We start from the raw sequence: 18,851 nt of genomic DNA, 5'->3' as shown, positions 1-18,851 counted from the left end.
AGTCTCTACTCCAAAACACTCTTGAGTTACTGTGACACAGTCAACTGTCTGTCTTTAGCCCTAGTCTCTACTCCAAAACACTCTGAGTTACTGTGACACAGTCAACTGTCTGTCTTTAGCTCTAGTCTCTACTCCAAAACACTCTGAGTTATTGTTACACAGTCAACTGTCTGTCTTTAGTCCTAGTCTCTACTCCAAAACACTCTGAGTTACTGTGACACAGTCAACTGTCTGTCTTTAGCACCTAGTCTCTACTCCAAAACACTCTGAGTTACTGTGACACAGTCAACTGTCTGTCTTTAGCCCTAGTCTCTACTCCAAAACACTCTGAGTTACTGTGACACAGGCAACTGTCTGTCTTTAGTCTTAGTCTCTGCTCCAAAACACTCTGAGTTGTAGCTTGAGAACAGTCAGCTCAGTTAACCTGAACAACCTGTTAGCTAGCTAACACACTTAGGTGAATAAAAGGGGTGCGTTCGTAAATAGCACTCCGAGCGTCCACTCTGGCACAAACTGGACCGTTACTAAATTCTGAGTAGGGCTGTGAATCTTCACTGGCCTCCCGATTCGATTCGATTACGATTCATCTGTCAACGATTCGATTCGATTAAACGATGCATCACGATGCATCGCGATGCATCTTAAATCGATGCATCACTTTTTCCGCAATACATGATTTATTTTTTCTCACTTTCTTTTTTCTCACTGTGTGGCTACTTTTAAAATAAAAGTGCATTTGGAATTGCATTGTATTATGATCCATAATTAAAATAAACAACTGCATGTACTTACATTCTATTTTATTTGATTATTAAAAAATTTTTTTTTTTTTTTTTTTTTTTTTTTATAATCGATTTTTGATATTTGTTAATCGATGCAGAATCGTGCACGTCCGCATCGCGATGCATCGTATAATCGATTATTTTTGACACCCCTAATTCTGAGTGCTGTTGAAATACAGCGTTCGGTTATTCAGAGCGCGACACTCTCGGAGTGGCAGAGGGCACTCTGAACACTCTGTGTGGCTGGAGCAGCAGAGCGCCAGGAGCAGCAAATGACCAACATGGCAGTGGGAGTCATAGCTAAATGCCCTTCAGTAGCAAAGTCTTTCTGTACCATTTCAGACGTGAGTTGACAGTTTACTGACGTCTTTGGCTCTAGGTGCTCATTGTTGTGTTGTTTCTGCCCTGTGCTTCCCAGAGATCACCTGTCAATCAAACAGCGTGGGCGGGACTGACGTATTTTTCCTCAGGGTTTCTTGACCCGTTTGTTAATTCATTCAGAAAGAGCCTGATCTGCTTCTGCGTCAAATTGGATTTATGAACGCACCCTTGCTAACGCTAGTTGCTACTAGATACGTTGGCTAATGTGTTAATCACTTGTGTGTGTGTGTGTGTGTGTGTGTGTGCGTGTGTGTGTGTGTGTGTGTGTGTGTGTGTGTGTGTGTGTGCGTGTGTGTGTGTGTGTGTCTGTGTGTCAGGTACCTGATGTTCATCATGGTGCTGGTGACGGTGGTGGTGCTGAACTGTGTGGTCGTGCTCAACCTGCACTTCAGGACGCCCAGCACTCATGTCATGACTGACTGGACCAAGAAGGTCACACACACACACACACACACACCGGCCCACCCTATATGCGAACTAAGCAGCTGCCTAGAGCCCCGGGAGTTGCCAGGGGCCCCCGCAAAAAAAAAAATATATATATAAACATAGGCTATAATATTATAGGCTGTTTGTGGTAGTTAAAACATAGTTTCAAGTTGACGTTTATTTATGTTTTTAGTTTAAACAAAAACATAAATACTGTAGGCTACATACAGTAACAGTACAACACAAAAGGCTGTTATTTACCCTTTGTCGCCACCTGGTGAGTAAACATATGTGTAACTAAAACCATTAAAATTGACCACCGGTCCACAACTTTTTTTCCCATGTATCTAGCGGTCCTTGGCACAAAAAAGGTTGGGAACCCCTGGTTTAACTGACCTGGCAACCCCTATGGCTGCTGGCTTCTACACGCTTGCTTGACACTGATAGGGCTACAAACGAGCGTCATCATTGTCACATTTGTTTGTTTTGCCCCCCCCAACCCCCCACCCCCTGGGAGGGGGCCCCTAATCTATATCCTGCTTAGGGCCCCCAGATGGATAGGGCCGGCCCTGCGCACACACACACACACACACACACACACACACATAAACACACCTACTTACCACTGACCTTTCTACCTCACAGTGAGATAAGAGAAGAGCGCTTATCATGTGGAGGCAGCTTTAGGCGGCGTTCACACCCAAAGCGCTTTTTTCAGTCAGAACGCTTTGGAAATCATGTTGAGAGCGCTTCCATTGTGCACAAAACACAGCGCACGGAGCGGGTTTTTTGCGCTTCGCATTGTTTTCCCCTGCAGTCGCGCGCAGTACAGATTAGGACACAACGAATACATGGACGGTAGCCAGCTGGTTTTGTATGTTTGATGTTGTTCACTGACAACATGAAAGCCAGATTATTGCCAATTCTGGCAGCAGCGGAGGTTGTTTTCTCCTCCCTCTGGGAGGAGAAAATGTAGGAGTGAAAAGATGAGCGCGCTTTTCCTCCAAATGTTCAACTTTTTCAGCTTTAAAACGCCCAGAGCGCTCCGCCAAAAAAATAAGACGCCACAAGCGTTTAAACACCAGGTGCGTTCCTTGAAAGAAGAGCACGTTTAGCGCATCCTTACATAGAGAATGAATTGCAGACAGGTGCTGGCAGCTCCAAAAATGCTTTTGGTGTGAATGTCCCCTTAGCCTTCCATTTAACACATTGACGTGTAGGAGTAGGGTGTCCCGATTCTTGTTGGGATAGAGGCCTGCATTAGGGTTAGGGTGATTCTTGTTGGGCTAGAGGCCTGGGTTAGGGTTAGGGTGATTCTTGTTGGGATAGAGGCCTGGGTTAGGGTGATTCTTGTTGGGATAGAGTAGGGTTAGGGTTAGGGTGATTCTTGTTGGGATAGAGTAGGGTTAGGGTGATTAATGTTGGGATAGAGGCCTGGGTTAGGGTTAGGGTGATTCTTGTTGGGATAGAGGCCTGGGTTAGGGTTAGGGTGATTCTTGTTGGGATAGAGGCCTGGGTTAGGGTTAGGGTGATTCTTGTTGGGATAGAGGCCTGGGTTAGGGTTAGGGTGATTCTTGTTGGGATAGAGGCCTGGGTTAGGGTTAGGGTGATTCTTGTTGGGATAGAGGCCTGGGTTAGGGTTAGGGTGATTCTTGTTGGGATAGAGGCCTGGGTTAGGGTTAGGGTGATTCTTGTTGGGATAGAGGCCTGGGTTAGGGTTAGGGTGATTCTTGTTGGGATAGAGGCCTGGGTTAGGGTTAGGGTGATTCTTGTTGGGATAGAGGCCTGGGTTAGGGTTAGGGTGATTCTTGTTGGGATAGAGTAGGGTTAGGGTTAGGGTGATTCTTGTTGGGATAGAGTAGGGTTAGGGTTAGGGTGATTAATGTTGGGATAGAGGCCTGGGTTAGGGTTAGGGTGATTCTTGTTGGGATAGAGGCCTGGGTTAGGGTTAGGGTGATTCTTGTTGGGATAGAGGCCTGGGTTAGGGTTAGGGTGATTCTTGTTGGGATAGAGGCCTGGGTTAGCGTTAGGGTGATTCTTGTTGGGATAGAGGCCTGGGTTAGGGTTAGGGTGATTCTTGTTGGGATAGAGGCCTGGGTTAGGGTTAGGGTGATTCTTGTTGGGATAGAGGCCTGGGTTAGGGTTAGGGTGATTCTTGTTGGGATAGAGGCCTGGGTTAGCGTTAGGGTGATTCTTGTTGGGATAGAGGCCTGGGTTAGGGTTAGGGTGATTCTTGTTGGGATAGAGGCCTGGGCGAACTGGTAGATTCTTGTTGGGATAGAGGCCTGGGCGAACTGGTAGGACTATAGTCCTCCAAACAGAGCTTTTTCAGAAGCACACTCCAAAGCGATTGTTAATCCGCATGATCGTAGCTAATGCTAAAAGAAAAGTACAAATGTATTTTCTTAGTTAATAAATATTAAAAAACGATGATAACCTAACCATCATATTATCTTAGTTTCATGTTGTTTCAATGTATTATAAAGCTTTTCTTTTTAACAAGCATAACAAACAAACAAACTCACAGAAAAAAGTGTAAGAAATGGGATTGGGCCACACGCACACTCACTTTAAAACTTTCTACACAAATGTACCTCCTGAAGGGTTTTTCCGCGGTGCCAGCACACAGCAATGTCAGGTGATACAGTAGAACAGATACTTAGGGACGGTTACTGGTGGCCTCTAGATGGCGGCATTGACTAGTCCGTGGCTGTACCATGGCGGCCTGGTGGGCACTGTGGCATGTACAGGATCTGTGCTTGTTTTTGTTGTTTTTTTTTGGGGGGGGGGGTTTGTGATCAACAATTCTTCTCATGTAAATTATATAAAAATACAAAGGATACAAGACACAACAACAAACACACAACAACAATAACAACAACAAGCGGGTGGCACACTAATAGAATCTCAAGTAATAATCATAAAGCAAATAACAGTAGACTTAAAAGAAAGAAAGAAAAAATATTGTATACTAGTGGTTCTCAATGTGGGGTTCGGGTACCACTAGGGGGGCCCCCACTATAGTGATGTCACAGATGAAACCATCTGTGATGTCCTTCCTGAAGGTTTACAAAAGAGACAGACCTGTGATGACGTGTCCTCCTCCCTGCAGTTCTTCCTGGAGCGGCTGCCCCGCTTCCTGCGTATGTCCCGCCCCGCAGAGGCGCAGCCGCCCTGGGATGGGGCGTTGCCCCGGCGATCCAGCTCAGTGGGCTACATCGCCCAGGCAGAGGAATACTACAGCATCAAGTCCCGCAGCGAGCTGATGTTCGAGAGGCAGTCAGAGAGACACGGACTGACCAAGAGACCCACACCTGCTGCCGGTACACACACACACACACACACAGACACACACACACACACACACACACTGAAAGATACACTACACAAACACACAGTACCCATACTCACATAGACATACATACGAACACACACGCACGCATCCTATTTTTTTTCTCTTCTTTTTTGAGCCAGAAGCAGCTAGCACGAAATCAGGGGTTTTCCATAGAGCTGCAGCACCACCTGTTATTGGTCCGTAATTGGCGAGCTGCGCAATCACTGGACAAGCAACTTGTCAATCACGCCCTAAAGCCTAGTTCCTCATTGCGCGGCTCGCGAGACGCTTGCGGCTCTCGAAGCTTTAGTTGGCGGCTCTAAGAAATTGCATTTTTTTTTTTTTTTTTTTTTTTTTTTTTTCCCCCCTGCTCTCCCCAAAATTTCAATAAACCTTTATGGCATATTATTACAATACAACAATACTGGTGTTTACAGTAATAGAAGGTGCCAAATCATTCAAAACAATAAGCATTTTGCTTTTAGGAGTATTGTGCCAGCGTGCAGCGCTGTTCCAAAACGTCGTTGCCTGGGAAACGCACATCCCATAATACAACTGTTCGCATCGCATCCCATAATAGTATGATGATACTTGGGATGCCATTGCGAACATAGATGTGAACAGGTTAGCTAAAAGTTTAGCATCGCCAGCGATGGCCCCCACCGTTGTGGTCGGGGTATGTTTCGAAATCCTTCCAGGCCTGAAAGATTTTCTAGGGGAAACTGGTATATATATATATATATGTATGTGTATGTGTGTGTGTGTGTGTGTGTGTGTGTGTGTGTGTGTGTGTGTGTGTGTGTGTGTGGGGAAAACAATAATACAAAAAAATGGTAGGCAGATGTGCTTGATTTTTTTTTTTTTTAAGTATGTTTATTCATTTTTTAACCATCAGAGGGGCAAATAGCCATCAAAGAATGCAATAACAAATAATATGCCCTCCGTCCCCAGCCACCCACAACACAACACATACAATCTCCACAAAAACAACAAAACATAAAACCAAACACACAAACAAAAACACAAACTCACAGAGCACCCACAGCAGGCAGAAGGTTAAAAAAACACAAAACACAGCAGGGGTATGCAGACCCAGCAAATGGACAAAGGCCCACCACACGTCACACGTCAGACCAAGCCAGTCCACAGAGACCACTCCGGAGGGCCCGAGCCCTATCCTCTCCAATGTAGTCCAGAAAGGGGATCCAGATTTGGAAGAATTTGAAAGGCCTATCCTTAAGCCAAAAGCCGATAGCTTCCAGAGGGAGAAGTTCCATAATACTCCGAATCCATTGCGAAACTGTTGGGGCTGAGTCTGAGATCCACTGAAGGAGAACACATCTTCTTGCACTATATAAAAGTACTTTGAGCAGCTTCAATGAAGAGGAAACAAGGCCCAATGCTGCCGTATGTAGTCCCAGAATGCAGGAGACAGGGCCAAGTGCAATTTTTTTCCCGAATATAATATCAACTTCTCTACACACTTTGACCCAGAAGTCACGAACAGCAGGGCAAACAAAAATACAGTGGAAATATGAACCTTCAGCAACCTTACATTTATTACAGAATTTAGAGAGAGAAGGGTTAAACTTGTTACGTTTTACTGGAGTGATTTGAAGCCTGTGTATAATCCTGAATTGCATTTCCCTGGCTTTGTTGGTGGATAAACAACCCGAAGAGCTCGACCATACATCATCCCACTCATCATCCAGAATAGTCTCTCCAAAATCAGCTTCCCAAAGAGACCTAGCACGAACTGTGTAATCATTAGTTGAAAGGGCCCTGTAAAACCTAGTGATCAACTTCCTGTTACCAGGATTTTGAATAACCCCTTCCACCGCTGAGATAGAGAAGCCATTAGAATACAGCTTAGTAGCAGAGGTGATGAAACTACGTATTTGAAAATATTTAAAGAGGTCATTCTGAGGCAGATCGTATTTCTCTCTAAGCTGATCAAAAGACATCACAACGCCCCTCTTCACCAAGTCGCCCACAGTCCTAATACCCCTTTCAGACCACAGGGAGAAGGCATGGTCCCCCACTCCGGGGGGGAATTCTGGATTTTGGAGGATAGGAGTGAGGAGAGAGATCGAACCTTCTTTTTTTTCAAATTTCCTTGTCAGTCTCCAGACTTTTAGAGTGTTCTGTAGGATAAAATTGTCTTTTACCTTAAGACTAACCCATTTCTTAGAGGCATATAAGATGTTACGAAGAGGAATGGGGGCCACTGGAGCAGCCTCCGAGGCGAGCCAGGTAGATTCAGGGTCATCTTTAAACCAATGCCACAGATAGGTACAGAGGCAGGCGACCTGGTAGCGTTTAAAATCTGGCACTGCTAAACCCCCTTCCTCACAAGGGCGCTGCAGTGTGGTGAGTCTCAGCCTAGCTCGCTTACTTCTCCAGAGAAAAGAAGACAAATAACTGTTTAAAAGTGAAAGTGATTTCCTTGTTAACAAAGCCGGGATCATTTGAAAGGGGTACAACAGGCGCGGGAGTATATTCATTTTAACAAGATTCACTCTTCCCAAGAGAGACAGTGGAAGAGCTGTCCAGCGGGCCAAATCCTCCCTAATCCTGCTAATAATGGGAACAAAGTTAGCTTTGTACAGGCCAGGGAGAGAGGGGGTAATATGTATACCCAAGTAGACGAAACCTGATGGCGACCAGCGAAAAGGGGCAGAACATGATGGAGACCAGACTACATGAGGAGTCAGGGGCATTGCCTCAGATTTAGCATAATTGATCCTGTAGCCTGAAAAGTGGCCAAATGATTTAATTATGTCCACTACTCTTGCAATAGAGGCCTCAGGGTTGCTTAAAAAGAGAAGAACGTCGTCCGCATACAGGGAAATTTTATGCAGCACGGGACCTAATTGTATGCCCGACACCAGCGGATCGCTCCTAATGGCCTCCGCCAAGGGCTCTATAGCAAGGGCAAACAAGAGGGGTGAGGCTGGACAGCCCTGTCTAGAGCCACGCCTCACAGAGAACGCAGCAGACTTTAGGCCATTTGTGATAACTGAGGCACGGGGGGCAGCATATAGAAGGGATATCCACTTAATAAAGTTGTCACCCAGGTTGAATTTTGAGAGAACAGCCAACAGATAAGGCCACTCGACCCTGTCGAAGGCTTTCTCTGCATCAAGAGAAATCACGAGAGATTTGGCCTTCAGCTTTGTACCATGCTGTATAAGATTAAGGAGTCTCCTTACATTATTACAAGAGTTACGACCTAATATAAACCCAGTCTGGTCCACTGAGACAATATCTGGGAGGATACCTTCAAGCCTCCTGGCCAGGATTTTGGCCAATATTTTCCGGTCTACGTCCAGCAAAGCGATTGGCCTATAAGAGGCACAGTCATCTGTAGGCTTGCCCTTTTTTAGAATTAATGAGATGTTTGCATCCATCATCGTGTCAGGGAGAGCTCCAGATTCAAAGGAGTAAGACAACATATTGAGCAGAGGGCTGATCAGATGTGCTTGATTGGGGTGGCTTTTGGTGTTTTGCGGTAAAAGTGGCTCTCCTATTGACTTTGTCCTGCCAGTGCGGCTCTCATCGAAGAAATAGTGAGGATCACTGCCCTAAAGCATAGTCTGCTTTATCATCATGCACACAGTTAATAGCCAGCATGGACTACCTAATGTACACAGTTAATAGCCAGCGTGGACTACCTCATGTACACAGTTAATAGTCAGTGTGGACTACCTCATGTACACAGTTAATAGCCAGCGTAGACTACCTCATGTACACAGTTAATAGCCAGCGTGGACTACCTCATGTACACAGTTAATAGCCAGCGTGGACTACCTCGTGTACACAGTTAATAGTCAGCGTGGACTACCTCATGTACACAGTTAATAGCCAGTGTGGACTACCTCATGTACACAGTTAATAGCCAGCGTGGACTACCTCATGTACACAGTTAATAGCCAGCGTGGACTACCTCATGTACACAGTTAATAGCCAGCGTGGACTACCTCATGTACACAGTTAATAGCCAGCGTGGACTACCTCATGTACACAGTTAATAGCCAGCGTGGACTACCTCATGTACACAGTTAATAGCCAGCGTGGACTACCTCATGTACACAGTTAATAGCCAGCGTGGACTACCTCATGTACACAGTTAATAGTCAGCGTGGACTACCTCATGTACACAGTTAATAGCCAGCATGGACTACCTCATGTACACAGTTAATAGCCAGCATGGACTACCTCATGTACACAGTTAATAGCCAGCGTGGACTACCTCATGTACACAGTTAATAGCCAGCGTGGACTACCTCATGTACACAGTTAATAGCCAGCGTGGACTACCTCATTCAATTCAATTCAATGTATTTATTTGTTCGATAAGGGACAGGTGTACATTAATGAACATTTAAAAAAAATGTAAATGCACGACAATTGCAGTCACAAGACTGATTTCCATTGTTAGTCCCCCTGCCAGATGATACAGGCTTAGAGTCCTGATAGGGGTAAAAAATAACATAGTGCAACAAATACATATTTAAAATGTAAACACAATGAAAAGTGCAAGTATGCAGAAATATACAATCCGATACTAAGAACCTGAGTTTGAGATCTACATAGCTAAGTGTAAAGTGCAAACTACAAATATACAGGAATATACAATCAGATACTAAAACCTGAGTTTGGGATCAACAGTACAGCTAAAATGTAAGATCTAGATAGAAGACTTACTCAACAGATATAAGAGAAAGAAAATAAATAAAATAGAAAATACAGAGAACACACATATCCATACAGTATAAGCGTACTGTTCTATACCCTAGTGATGTGTACATAGTTGAGTGGACTTCAGCCATCTCTTCACTTGACCCTTAAACATGCCTAGTGTTGGACATTCCCTTATGGCCGATGGAATTGTGTTCCAGAGTTTGCCACCCTTGACAGACAGAACTGTCTGGCCAAAGGTGGTGCGCCTGTAAGGGATAACACAGTCGCCTCTGATTGAGGCTCTGGTGGTTCTGGTTGTGGATCCAGATACAGGTCTCTGATTGATGTACTCATTTAGCGGGGGAGGGGCAAGGCCATTTAGAACCTTGAAAACGGTGCATGCATATTTAAAGGAAATGAAGTTATTGAAACTTAGTAAGTTGTGTTTGACCAGGATGTTACAATAGTGGTAGGAGCGGGTTTTTTTATCAAATACTTTCAGTGCTCTCTTGTAGAGTGGTGGTTTGAGTGTGGATGTGCATGTGAGAGACCAGCTGGTCACACAGTAGTCCAGGTGAGAAAATATCATAGCATGTAAGAATGTCCTGGCAGAACCTACAGACATGCTGTGTCTAATGTGTTTGAAGTTGAGCAGGTACACATGTGGACGTGCAGTGCAGTGTTTCTCTTGCACAAAGTGCAAGAGAAACACTCATTCAAAGTGCTTCACATAAAATAGGCTGTAAGAAGAAGAGAAGTGAAGATAAAATAAATAGAAGAGAGAAATAAGATTAATTAATTAATTAAAAGCATAATTGACAGAAGGAATCAGCAAGAAAAGTCTCTGGACTACAGGGGCATCAAATCCTCAAGGAATAGAAATTCACTCAGCCGAGCAGGAGATCAGCTCAGTCGCCGGGTCAGACAGGCAAGTTACAGCGCAAATGATGTGTGTGACTTGGTTGCTCAAAGGTAGATGGCTGAGGGGAGAACTATGCTGTACACACTATTACAGCTATTATAATCACTATTATATATATTATAATATATATATATATTATTATATTATAAAGGATATACTGTAGTCTAAACATATCGTGGATGTATGGGCTAAAAATGAAACATTAAAGGTTGATTGTTTGCTCTGCGCGGAAATGACCACAGCGCCATTTCTTTCATTGTTGCATTTTTCTGAGTCCTTCAATGTCACATTTCAGGCTGCCAAATCAAACTCATTGGACTTGTGACATCATATTAACTCATTGGACTTGTGACATCATATTAACTCATTGGACTTGTGACATCATATTAACTCATTGGACTTGTGACATCATATTAACTCATTGGACTTGTGACATCATATTAACTCATTGGACTTGTGACAACATATTAACTCATTGGACTTGTGACAACATATTAACTCATTGGACTTGTGACAACATATTAACTCATTGGACTTGTGACAACATATTAACTCATTGGACTTGTGACAACATATTAACTCATTGGACTTGTGACAACATATTAACTCATTGGACTTGTGACATCATATTAACTCATTGGACTTGTGACAACATATTAACTCATTGGACTTGTGACAACATATTAACTCATTGGACTTGTGACAACATATTAACTCATTGGACTTGTGACAACATATTAACTCATTGGACTTGTGACAACATATTAACTCATTGGACTTGTGACATCATATTAACTCATTGGACTTGTGACAACATATTAACTCATTGGACTTGTGACAACATATTAACTCATTGGACTTGTGACATCATATTAACTCATTGGACTTGTGACAACATATTAACTCATTGGACTTGTGACATCATATTAACTCATTGGACTTGTGACAACATATTAACTCATTGGACTTGTGACAACATATTAACTCATTGGACTTGTGACATCATATTAACTCATTGGACTTGTGACATCATATTAACTCATTGGACTTGTGACAACATATTAACTCATTGGACTTGTGACAACATATTAACTCATTGGACTTGTGACATCATATTAACTCATTGGACTTGTGACAACATATTAACTCATTGGACTTGTGACATCATATTAACTCATTGGACTTGTGACAACATATTAACTCATTGGACTTGTGACATCATATTAACTCATTGGACTTGTGACAACATATTAACTCATTGGACTTGTGACATCATATTAACTCATTGGACTTGTGACATCATATTAACTCATTGGACTTGTGACAACATATTAACTCATTGGACTTGTGACATCATATTAACTCATTGGACTTGTGACATCATATTAACTCATTGGACTTGTGACATCAACATATTTTATATTTCAAGGTCAGACAAGTGTCTCTTTTGAGCGTATTCCAGCGTGTGCACATCAATACATGATTTTTCTACTTTCTCTCTTGTACATATCTTCTTTCTCTCTCTTTAACTCTATTCTGTCTTTTCTCACACTCACTATCTGTGTGTGTGTGTGTGTGTGTGTGTGTGTGTGTGTGTGTGTGTGTGTGTGTGTGTGTGTGTGTGTGTGTGTGTGTGTGTGTGTGTGTGTAGTGGTGAAGCCCCAGGTGGATGGGGGGGAGACAGAGCAGCTGTATGCTGAGATCAAGCCGGCTGTCGACGGAGCAAACTACATCATCAAACACATGCACAACAAGAACGACTACAACGAGGTGAGAGAGAGGTGGTGAAGAGAGAGGAGAAGGATAACTGCTGAATGTTTTATTAAAAATGTTTAACACCTTTATTAAAAATGTTTAACACCCTCCGCCCACAGGAGAAGGATAACTGAATGTTTTATTATGTTTAACACCTCCCCCTACAGGAGAAGGATAACTGAATGTTTTATTAAATATGTTTAACACCTCCCCCTACAGGAGAAGGATAACTGAATGTTTTATTAAATATATTTAACACCTCCCCCTACAGGAGAAGGATAACTGAATGTTTTATTAAATATGTTTAACACCTCCCCCTACAGGAGAAGGATAACTGAATGTTTTATTATGTTTAACACCTCCCCCTACAGGAGAAGGATAACTGAATGTTTTATTAAATATGTTTAACACCTCCCCCTACAGGAGAAGCATAACTGAATGTTTTATTAAATATATTTAACACCTCCCCCTACAGGAGAAGGATAACTGAATGTTTTATTAAATATGTTTAACACCTCCCCCTACAGGAGAAGGATAACTGAATGTTTTATTATGTTTAACACCTCCCCCTACAGGAGAAGGATAACTGAATGTTTTATTAAATATGTTTAACACCTCCCCCTACAGGAGAAGGATAACTGAATGTTTTATTAAATATATTTAACACCTCCCCCTACAGGAGAAGGATAACTGAATGTTTTATTAAATATGTTTAACACCTCCCCCTACAGGAGAAGGTTAACTGAATGTTTTATTATGTTTAACACCTCCCCCTACAGGAGAAGGATAACTGAATGTTTTATTAAATATGTTTAACACCTCCCCCTACAGGAGAAGGATAACTGAATGTTTTATTAAATATATTTAACACCTCCCCCTACAGGAGAAGGATAACTGAATGTTTTATTAAATATGTTTAACACCTCCCCCTACAGGAGAAGGTTAACTGAATGTTTTATTATGTTTAACACCTCCCCCTACAGGAGAAGGATAACTGAATGTTTTATTAAATATGTTTAACACCTCCCCCTACAGGAGAAGGATAACTGGAGCGGCATCGCCCGCACGGTGGACCGGCTCTGCCTCTTCCTCGTGACACCAGTCATGACGCTCGGCACCATTGTCATCTTCCTCATGGGAATCCTCAACCATCCTCCTCCTCTGCCCTTCCAGGGAGACGCACACAACTACCGAGAGGACAACCCTCGCCTCCTGTGACCTGTGTTGGGCAATACCATATTACTAAAGTAATATATTACATAATATATTACTTTCCCCCCAGTAATGAGTAGTGTAACGGATTACAATTTCCAAAAGTGTAATATTAGTTCCAGTAATCCAAGTAACTTCAAGTTACTGCATTACTTTCTCCAGCGGTGACTCAGGTTCAAGTTGCAGGGCTATTTGTGACACAAACCTCTTATGCAAACGTGGACATTGCATATTGATAGAATGTGTTGGCACTTGTTGGCCTCTTTTTCATCGGCCAACATTTTGGCAACTACCAACCCTCGCCTACAGTGACACACACACATGCGCCATTATACGTTGGTGCACTGGCTGCATGTGCAACCCCTAGTGGCCAGATGATTTTTTTTTTTTTTTTTTTTTTTTTACCTTTTATTTATACAGGGGGAGTCTCACTGAGAGCAATGCTCTCTTTTTCAGGAGTGCCCTGTTCAGAATGTGTTGTCATATCCTACTATAGCATTCAGTGTCTCCTATACAGTTATCTATTTGTGGAGGTACACCACAATAGATTTTGAGCACCACAAATACATTTTGACTGCCACATATTAATTTCAAGTAATAGATTGCAAACACCTGCTTTAGGAGCCCACTAGATGGTGCTCTGAGGCCCACCAGTGGGCCACAGTTCAGTGGTTGGGAAACACTATCATGCAGATAGAATAGGCTATATAAGGAGACAATTATTTTTTCATCACTGTAAAGCCACAGCATAGTGAAGAGGATATTAATGTGATGTGTGTAGTTATTCATATCTACTAGCCTCTTCATTTTGCTCTCAGAGTGATTAATGCATTTTATTTTAAAATTTACAAAATGTCTTTAGACCCCCCTACCGGAGTAATATTGACTTCTGGGTGGTGCAACCCCTGTTTGGAAGGTCTAGAATCGCCTATACACACATCATCCTCCTCTGCCCTTCCAGGGACACACACACACACATACATTTTGCCTCCCAATAGGAAATATGCTATTTTTTGGTTGTTTGAAAAATTAGCTATGCATGTTTTCCTTTTTTGTAATTCAGCAGTAGCAGTGATTTATGAATGACTGCATTATCAATACACTTTTTGAATGAATCAATTATGAATTGAATAAACATTTACACCCAGTAAACATCTGTGATTTCATTTTCCTGCCGATGTTCTGAGTCTATTTTTGCCATTGCAGCTTGTTGGTGCTCAGTTTTTCAAAACATTTCTGGCATTTCAAAACCCTAAGGATAGTTCTAACACAACTTGGTGGGTAGGATTTAAAGAGCAGCTTTTAAAGGAAATAAGATTTACATTTAACTCACTCTTGTCTTGTGCAGTAGGTATGCACCTAAGTTGTTTGCAATCCACCAATAAACCAAGAGAAGGCATTTTTACCATTTTCTCTACAAACTTTTTGTCCAGAATGAGAACCACCTGATCACAAAATCACTTTGACAGTTCCTGTATGATTCAGAGTTGTAGAATAAATTGCATGCTTGTTTGAGTTAATGTTAGATAATTCCCTGTCCTGTGGAGGGCAGTAATGCGACTAGTATGGATGGGAGTAACATTATTACTTTTTAAAGTCTAGTGATGGTTGACATGTTTAAGCAGAAGACTGTGCGTATGAACTCAATCTGAATCTGAACGGAGCTCGCGGCCTTCACTCTTCTTTCCTCCCGGTATCCTACAAAGCTTTTGAAGTTAGCATAGCTAGCTAGCTAGCTAGCTGCTAACAGACAGACGGGGACCCAACGCTTGCTAGATAAAGCGACTGTGTTTATATGGGCACATCATTTGAATTTTGAATTTATTTTACAAATCATTCATCAGGATATCACAATAAAGTCGTTAAACTTATTTCCTGAGGTCTCAGTTGGGAGGCAAACAGAAAAGGGAATGACGCTACAATACACAATAATACAATACAATACACAATAATACAATACGCATGAGAAAACATCAGTATAGAACAATCAAGAATAAAAAACAAACCCCTGGTCTCCTGTCGAGATCCAAGATGGCAATGGCCAAAAACCAAAACAAAACAGTGCAATGAGATATTTTTAGGTGCCCACAAATATGCTCCAAAGTTAGCTATAGCAGGGGACATGGGGTGGGAACCAGATGAGGCTCCCTGGAAAATATGTACGGCTCAGCTGTGGAATAGGTTGCTTGATATGGAGGGAAACAGGCAAGAACGATTTTTCTGTGTGATAAACAAATGAATGGTTGTTGGTCAAGAGATGTGCATGCATTCTTTTTGGCCCGTGTGTGGAGAACACACAGGGCCTTAGATTCCCGTTTGTCGGGAATGACAATGCACGCGGGTCCTGCACCTCTCTGCAGTCCGGTAGGTGGCGGTAATGCACCTCGAAGCTGGTCTTAGGAGGAACATTCTTAAAGTTTGAAATATCGAAATGCATGCTGAATGGTGTAGGCCAGCGATCCTCAAAGTCCGGACTCCGGTCCGCATCCCGGACCCAGACGCCGTCCTATCCGGACCGAGCCCTATAACCTACAAATCATTGAATAGTTACATTTTCACGGAGCGTTTCTATTTTAACCGGCACATGCTTTTCTAGCCTTTACGGTACCACTGGTTTATCTGTCAGGAAGCTCACAGACCAATGCATGCGCTGTAAATCATCACACGTGATGCTACTCAGCCAATCAACAAGCGAATCGATTCTGCCTGCTGCTGCTGCGGGAGAGTTGACACACGGACAGGCGGAGGAGAGGCGAGACTCGGAGAAATGCGAGAGATAGAAGTACTTTCACATTGCGTGCTCAAAAGAAACGAGTAGACCGCGAAAACAAAGCTTAAGTTTTAATCCAGAGAGACAGTCTCACCCCGGGACAGAGGCAGACAGTCTCACCCCGGGACAGAGGCAGACAGTCTCACCCCGGGACAGAGGCAGACAGTCTCGCAGAACGAAACACAAACGCGAGTTCACATGTCTGGATGGTTTACCAGGCTAGCCCGTTCCAGGCAAAAAATCTAAACAAAATAAAGCTAAAACGAATAAAAAATGCAAAATTATAATAACCTTGTAACCTAAATAGATTTGTGAATAGACACTTTCTGTGTAAACATGTAGGTCTGTTAATGTGAATGATGGTGCATATATTGTAGCTACATCATGTGCAGTAAATTCACATTTGTTTGATTCATTTTCACATTATTTTTACGTCATTTCTTTCTTTGTCTCAGTATGCTCTACTGCTGTTATTTTGGACTCACTACATAGGCTACATGGTACATGCTATATTCTTATACCATGGTACAGTGCGGTAGCCGCTTGCCTTTGCTGTTCACACACACACACACACACACACACACACACACACACACACACACACACACACGTGACATGTGTTTCATGTGACATGTGTTTCTTCATGGATCTCCACTCCACCATTTGCTTGATTGTGAGTCTCAAGTTCAGCGTTTCTTCTTTCTGCTTCTTGTCTGGCTCTGTTCACTCTTCTGACTGTGGGGGAAGGAAGGACCAGAACACAACAGATTAAACTGTTTCAAATTCAAATTTAAAACCTAAAGATCCCATAATCTCCACTTTCCAGTGTTTTATTTTCTGTCTTGAGGTCCATTGAAAGCTGTGTGTGGTGTGTCATGTACTCAAGTAAAGGTACATTTGCGTTACTTTAAAAATCCTTTATATTTCAATTATTTACCCTAATAAAGTAATTACATTTCACACATCCAGCACATGTTACCAGTGTTACCTAAGTTGTCAACAAATTCAGTGACATTAGCCAGGAAGAGAATCTTTGAATTCAGATGGTATTGTGGTTTGTGGATCGTCTATGCCTGTCTAATTCAATTGGCCAGTCTTGAGTGCTAATTAATTTAATTGGCCACTGCACTAATGAGCCGCCCGTTTCAGTGCCTTAAATGATTCTGGACCTCTCAATGCTACCATCCTGTTTTCATAGTGCAAAAAAAAATTCATGTAGCCTACATTTAAAAGTAGTGAAGTAGAATATCTATTATTAAATTAAATTACTTGGGGGTACTCAAGTACAAGAGTACTTGTACTTGAGTACTTTACACCTCAGTGTGATGTGACAAACTCCTGGAGTGCCTCAACCACCAGACTGGTCCATAAACTCACACAATAAGCCCAGACTGGTCCAGACACTCCCATAATAAGCCCAGACTGGTCCATACACTCACATAATAAGCCCAGACTGGTCCATACACTCTCCATTGGCAATTACACATGACCTAACTAGGATGACTTGTGGGGTGCCTCAAGGATCCATTATGGGGCCCGTTCTCTTCAACCTTTATATGCTCCCTCTAGGCCTAATTATGCAAAAAAACAAAGTAGCCTATCATAACTATGCAGACGACACTCAGTTGTATATAACTCTTTCCTCAGCTGACTATGCCCCCATAGAATCATTGTGCCAGTGCATTGATCAAATAAATAACTGGATGTGCCAGAATTTCCTACAGCTAAACAAAGACAAAACTGAGGTGATCGTCTTTGGCCCCAAAGAACAAAGGCTTAAAATCACTGTACGCCTTGAGTCTCTATCCCTGAAGCCTAAGGATCAAGTCAAAAATCTTGGAGTTATTATTGATTCCGATCTCAACTTTAACTCCCACATTAAGTCAATTAGAAAATCAGCTTTTTATCATCTTAAAAATATAGCAAGAATTAGGGGATACATGTCCAGACAGGATCTAGAAAAACTAATTCACGCCTTCATCTATAGTAAATTAGACTACTGCAATAGCCTTTTCTCTGGTCTCTCCAAAAAGAACTTAGGCAACTTCAACTCATTCAGAATGCTGCTGCTAGAGTTCTAACGAAGACTAAGAAAGCTGATCATATCACTCCAGTTCTTAAGTCCTTACACTGGTTGCCAGTGTGTCATAGAATAGATTTTAAAATACTGTTATTAGTCTATAAATCACTTAATGGCCTAGGCCCAAAATACATAGCTGAATTGCTCCCACGCTACGAACCGTCTAGAACTCTTAGGTCAACAGGGTCCAGCTTATTAACTGTCCCTAGGCTCAAATCAAATCATGGGAAGGCTGCATTTACCCACTATGCTTCTGCTAGCTGCAACAAATTGACTGAAGACCTCAGATCTGCCCCAACCTTACTTACTTTTAAAAATAGACTAAAGACTTTTATGTTTACCGTCGCTTTTAACTGCTGACAGCTACTATGCAAACCCAATGAGTCCTCTATAAGTTTTTAGCTCTGCGCCTGTTGCTTAATGCACTTTTTATACTCTTTTTTAAAGTTTTGTTGTGATGCTTTTAAATGTCCATTTTATTCTCTTCTTTTCTTTTCTTTTCCTGT

General features: G+C 42.3%; 2 protein-coding genes across 2 annotated transcripts in view; one reads left to right on the top strand and one right to left on the bottom strand.

Annotated features, from left to right (window-relative positions):
- LOC310798275 (acetylcholine receptor subunit delta-like) overlaps positions 1–13,501 on the top strand; it is a gene marked incomplete at both ends in the record, with an annotated part of 44,956 nt that extends 31,455 nt beyond the window's left edge. Inside the window, 4 exons of the mRNA XM_083660778.1 lie at positions 1,481–1,595; positions 4,702–4,912; positions 12,180–12,298; positions 13,319–13,501. Of these exons, the coding sequence (XP_083516904.1) occupies positions 1,481–1,595; positions 4,702–4,912; positions 12,180–12,298; positions 13,319–13,501 (628 nt within the window). The remainder of the gene's footprint in view (positions 1–1,480; positions 1,596–4,701; positions 4,913–12,179; positions 12,299–13,318) is intronic.
- Positions 13,502–15,297: 1,796 nt separating this feature from the next.
- The window catches only part of LOC310798266 (V-set domain containing T-cell activation inhibitor 1-like), a gene marked incomplete at its 5' end in the record, with an annotated part of 22,214 nt that continues 18,660 nt past the window's right edge, over positions 15,298–18,851 (bottom strand). Inside the window, one exon of the mRNA XM_083660765.1 lies at positions 15,298–17,000. Within this exon, the coding sequence (XP_083516891.1) occupies positions 16,888–17,000 (113 nt within the window). The 3' untranslated portion in view covers positions 15,298–16,887. The remainder of the gene's footprint in view (positions 17,001–18,851) is intronic.

The sequence above is a fragment of the Poromitra crassiceps genome (genome assembly GCF_964638095.1).
Source record: "Poromitra crassiceps genome assembly, chromosome: 2".
In the NCBI taxonomy this organism is placed as follows: domain Eukaryota; kingdom Metazoa; phylum Chordata; class Actinopteri; order Beryciformes; family Melamphaidae; genus Poromitra; species Poromitra crassiceps.
The sequence above is the reverse complement of the archived record's forward strand: the minus strand, read 5'-3'. Positions and strand labels throughout refer to the sequence as shown.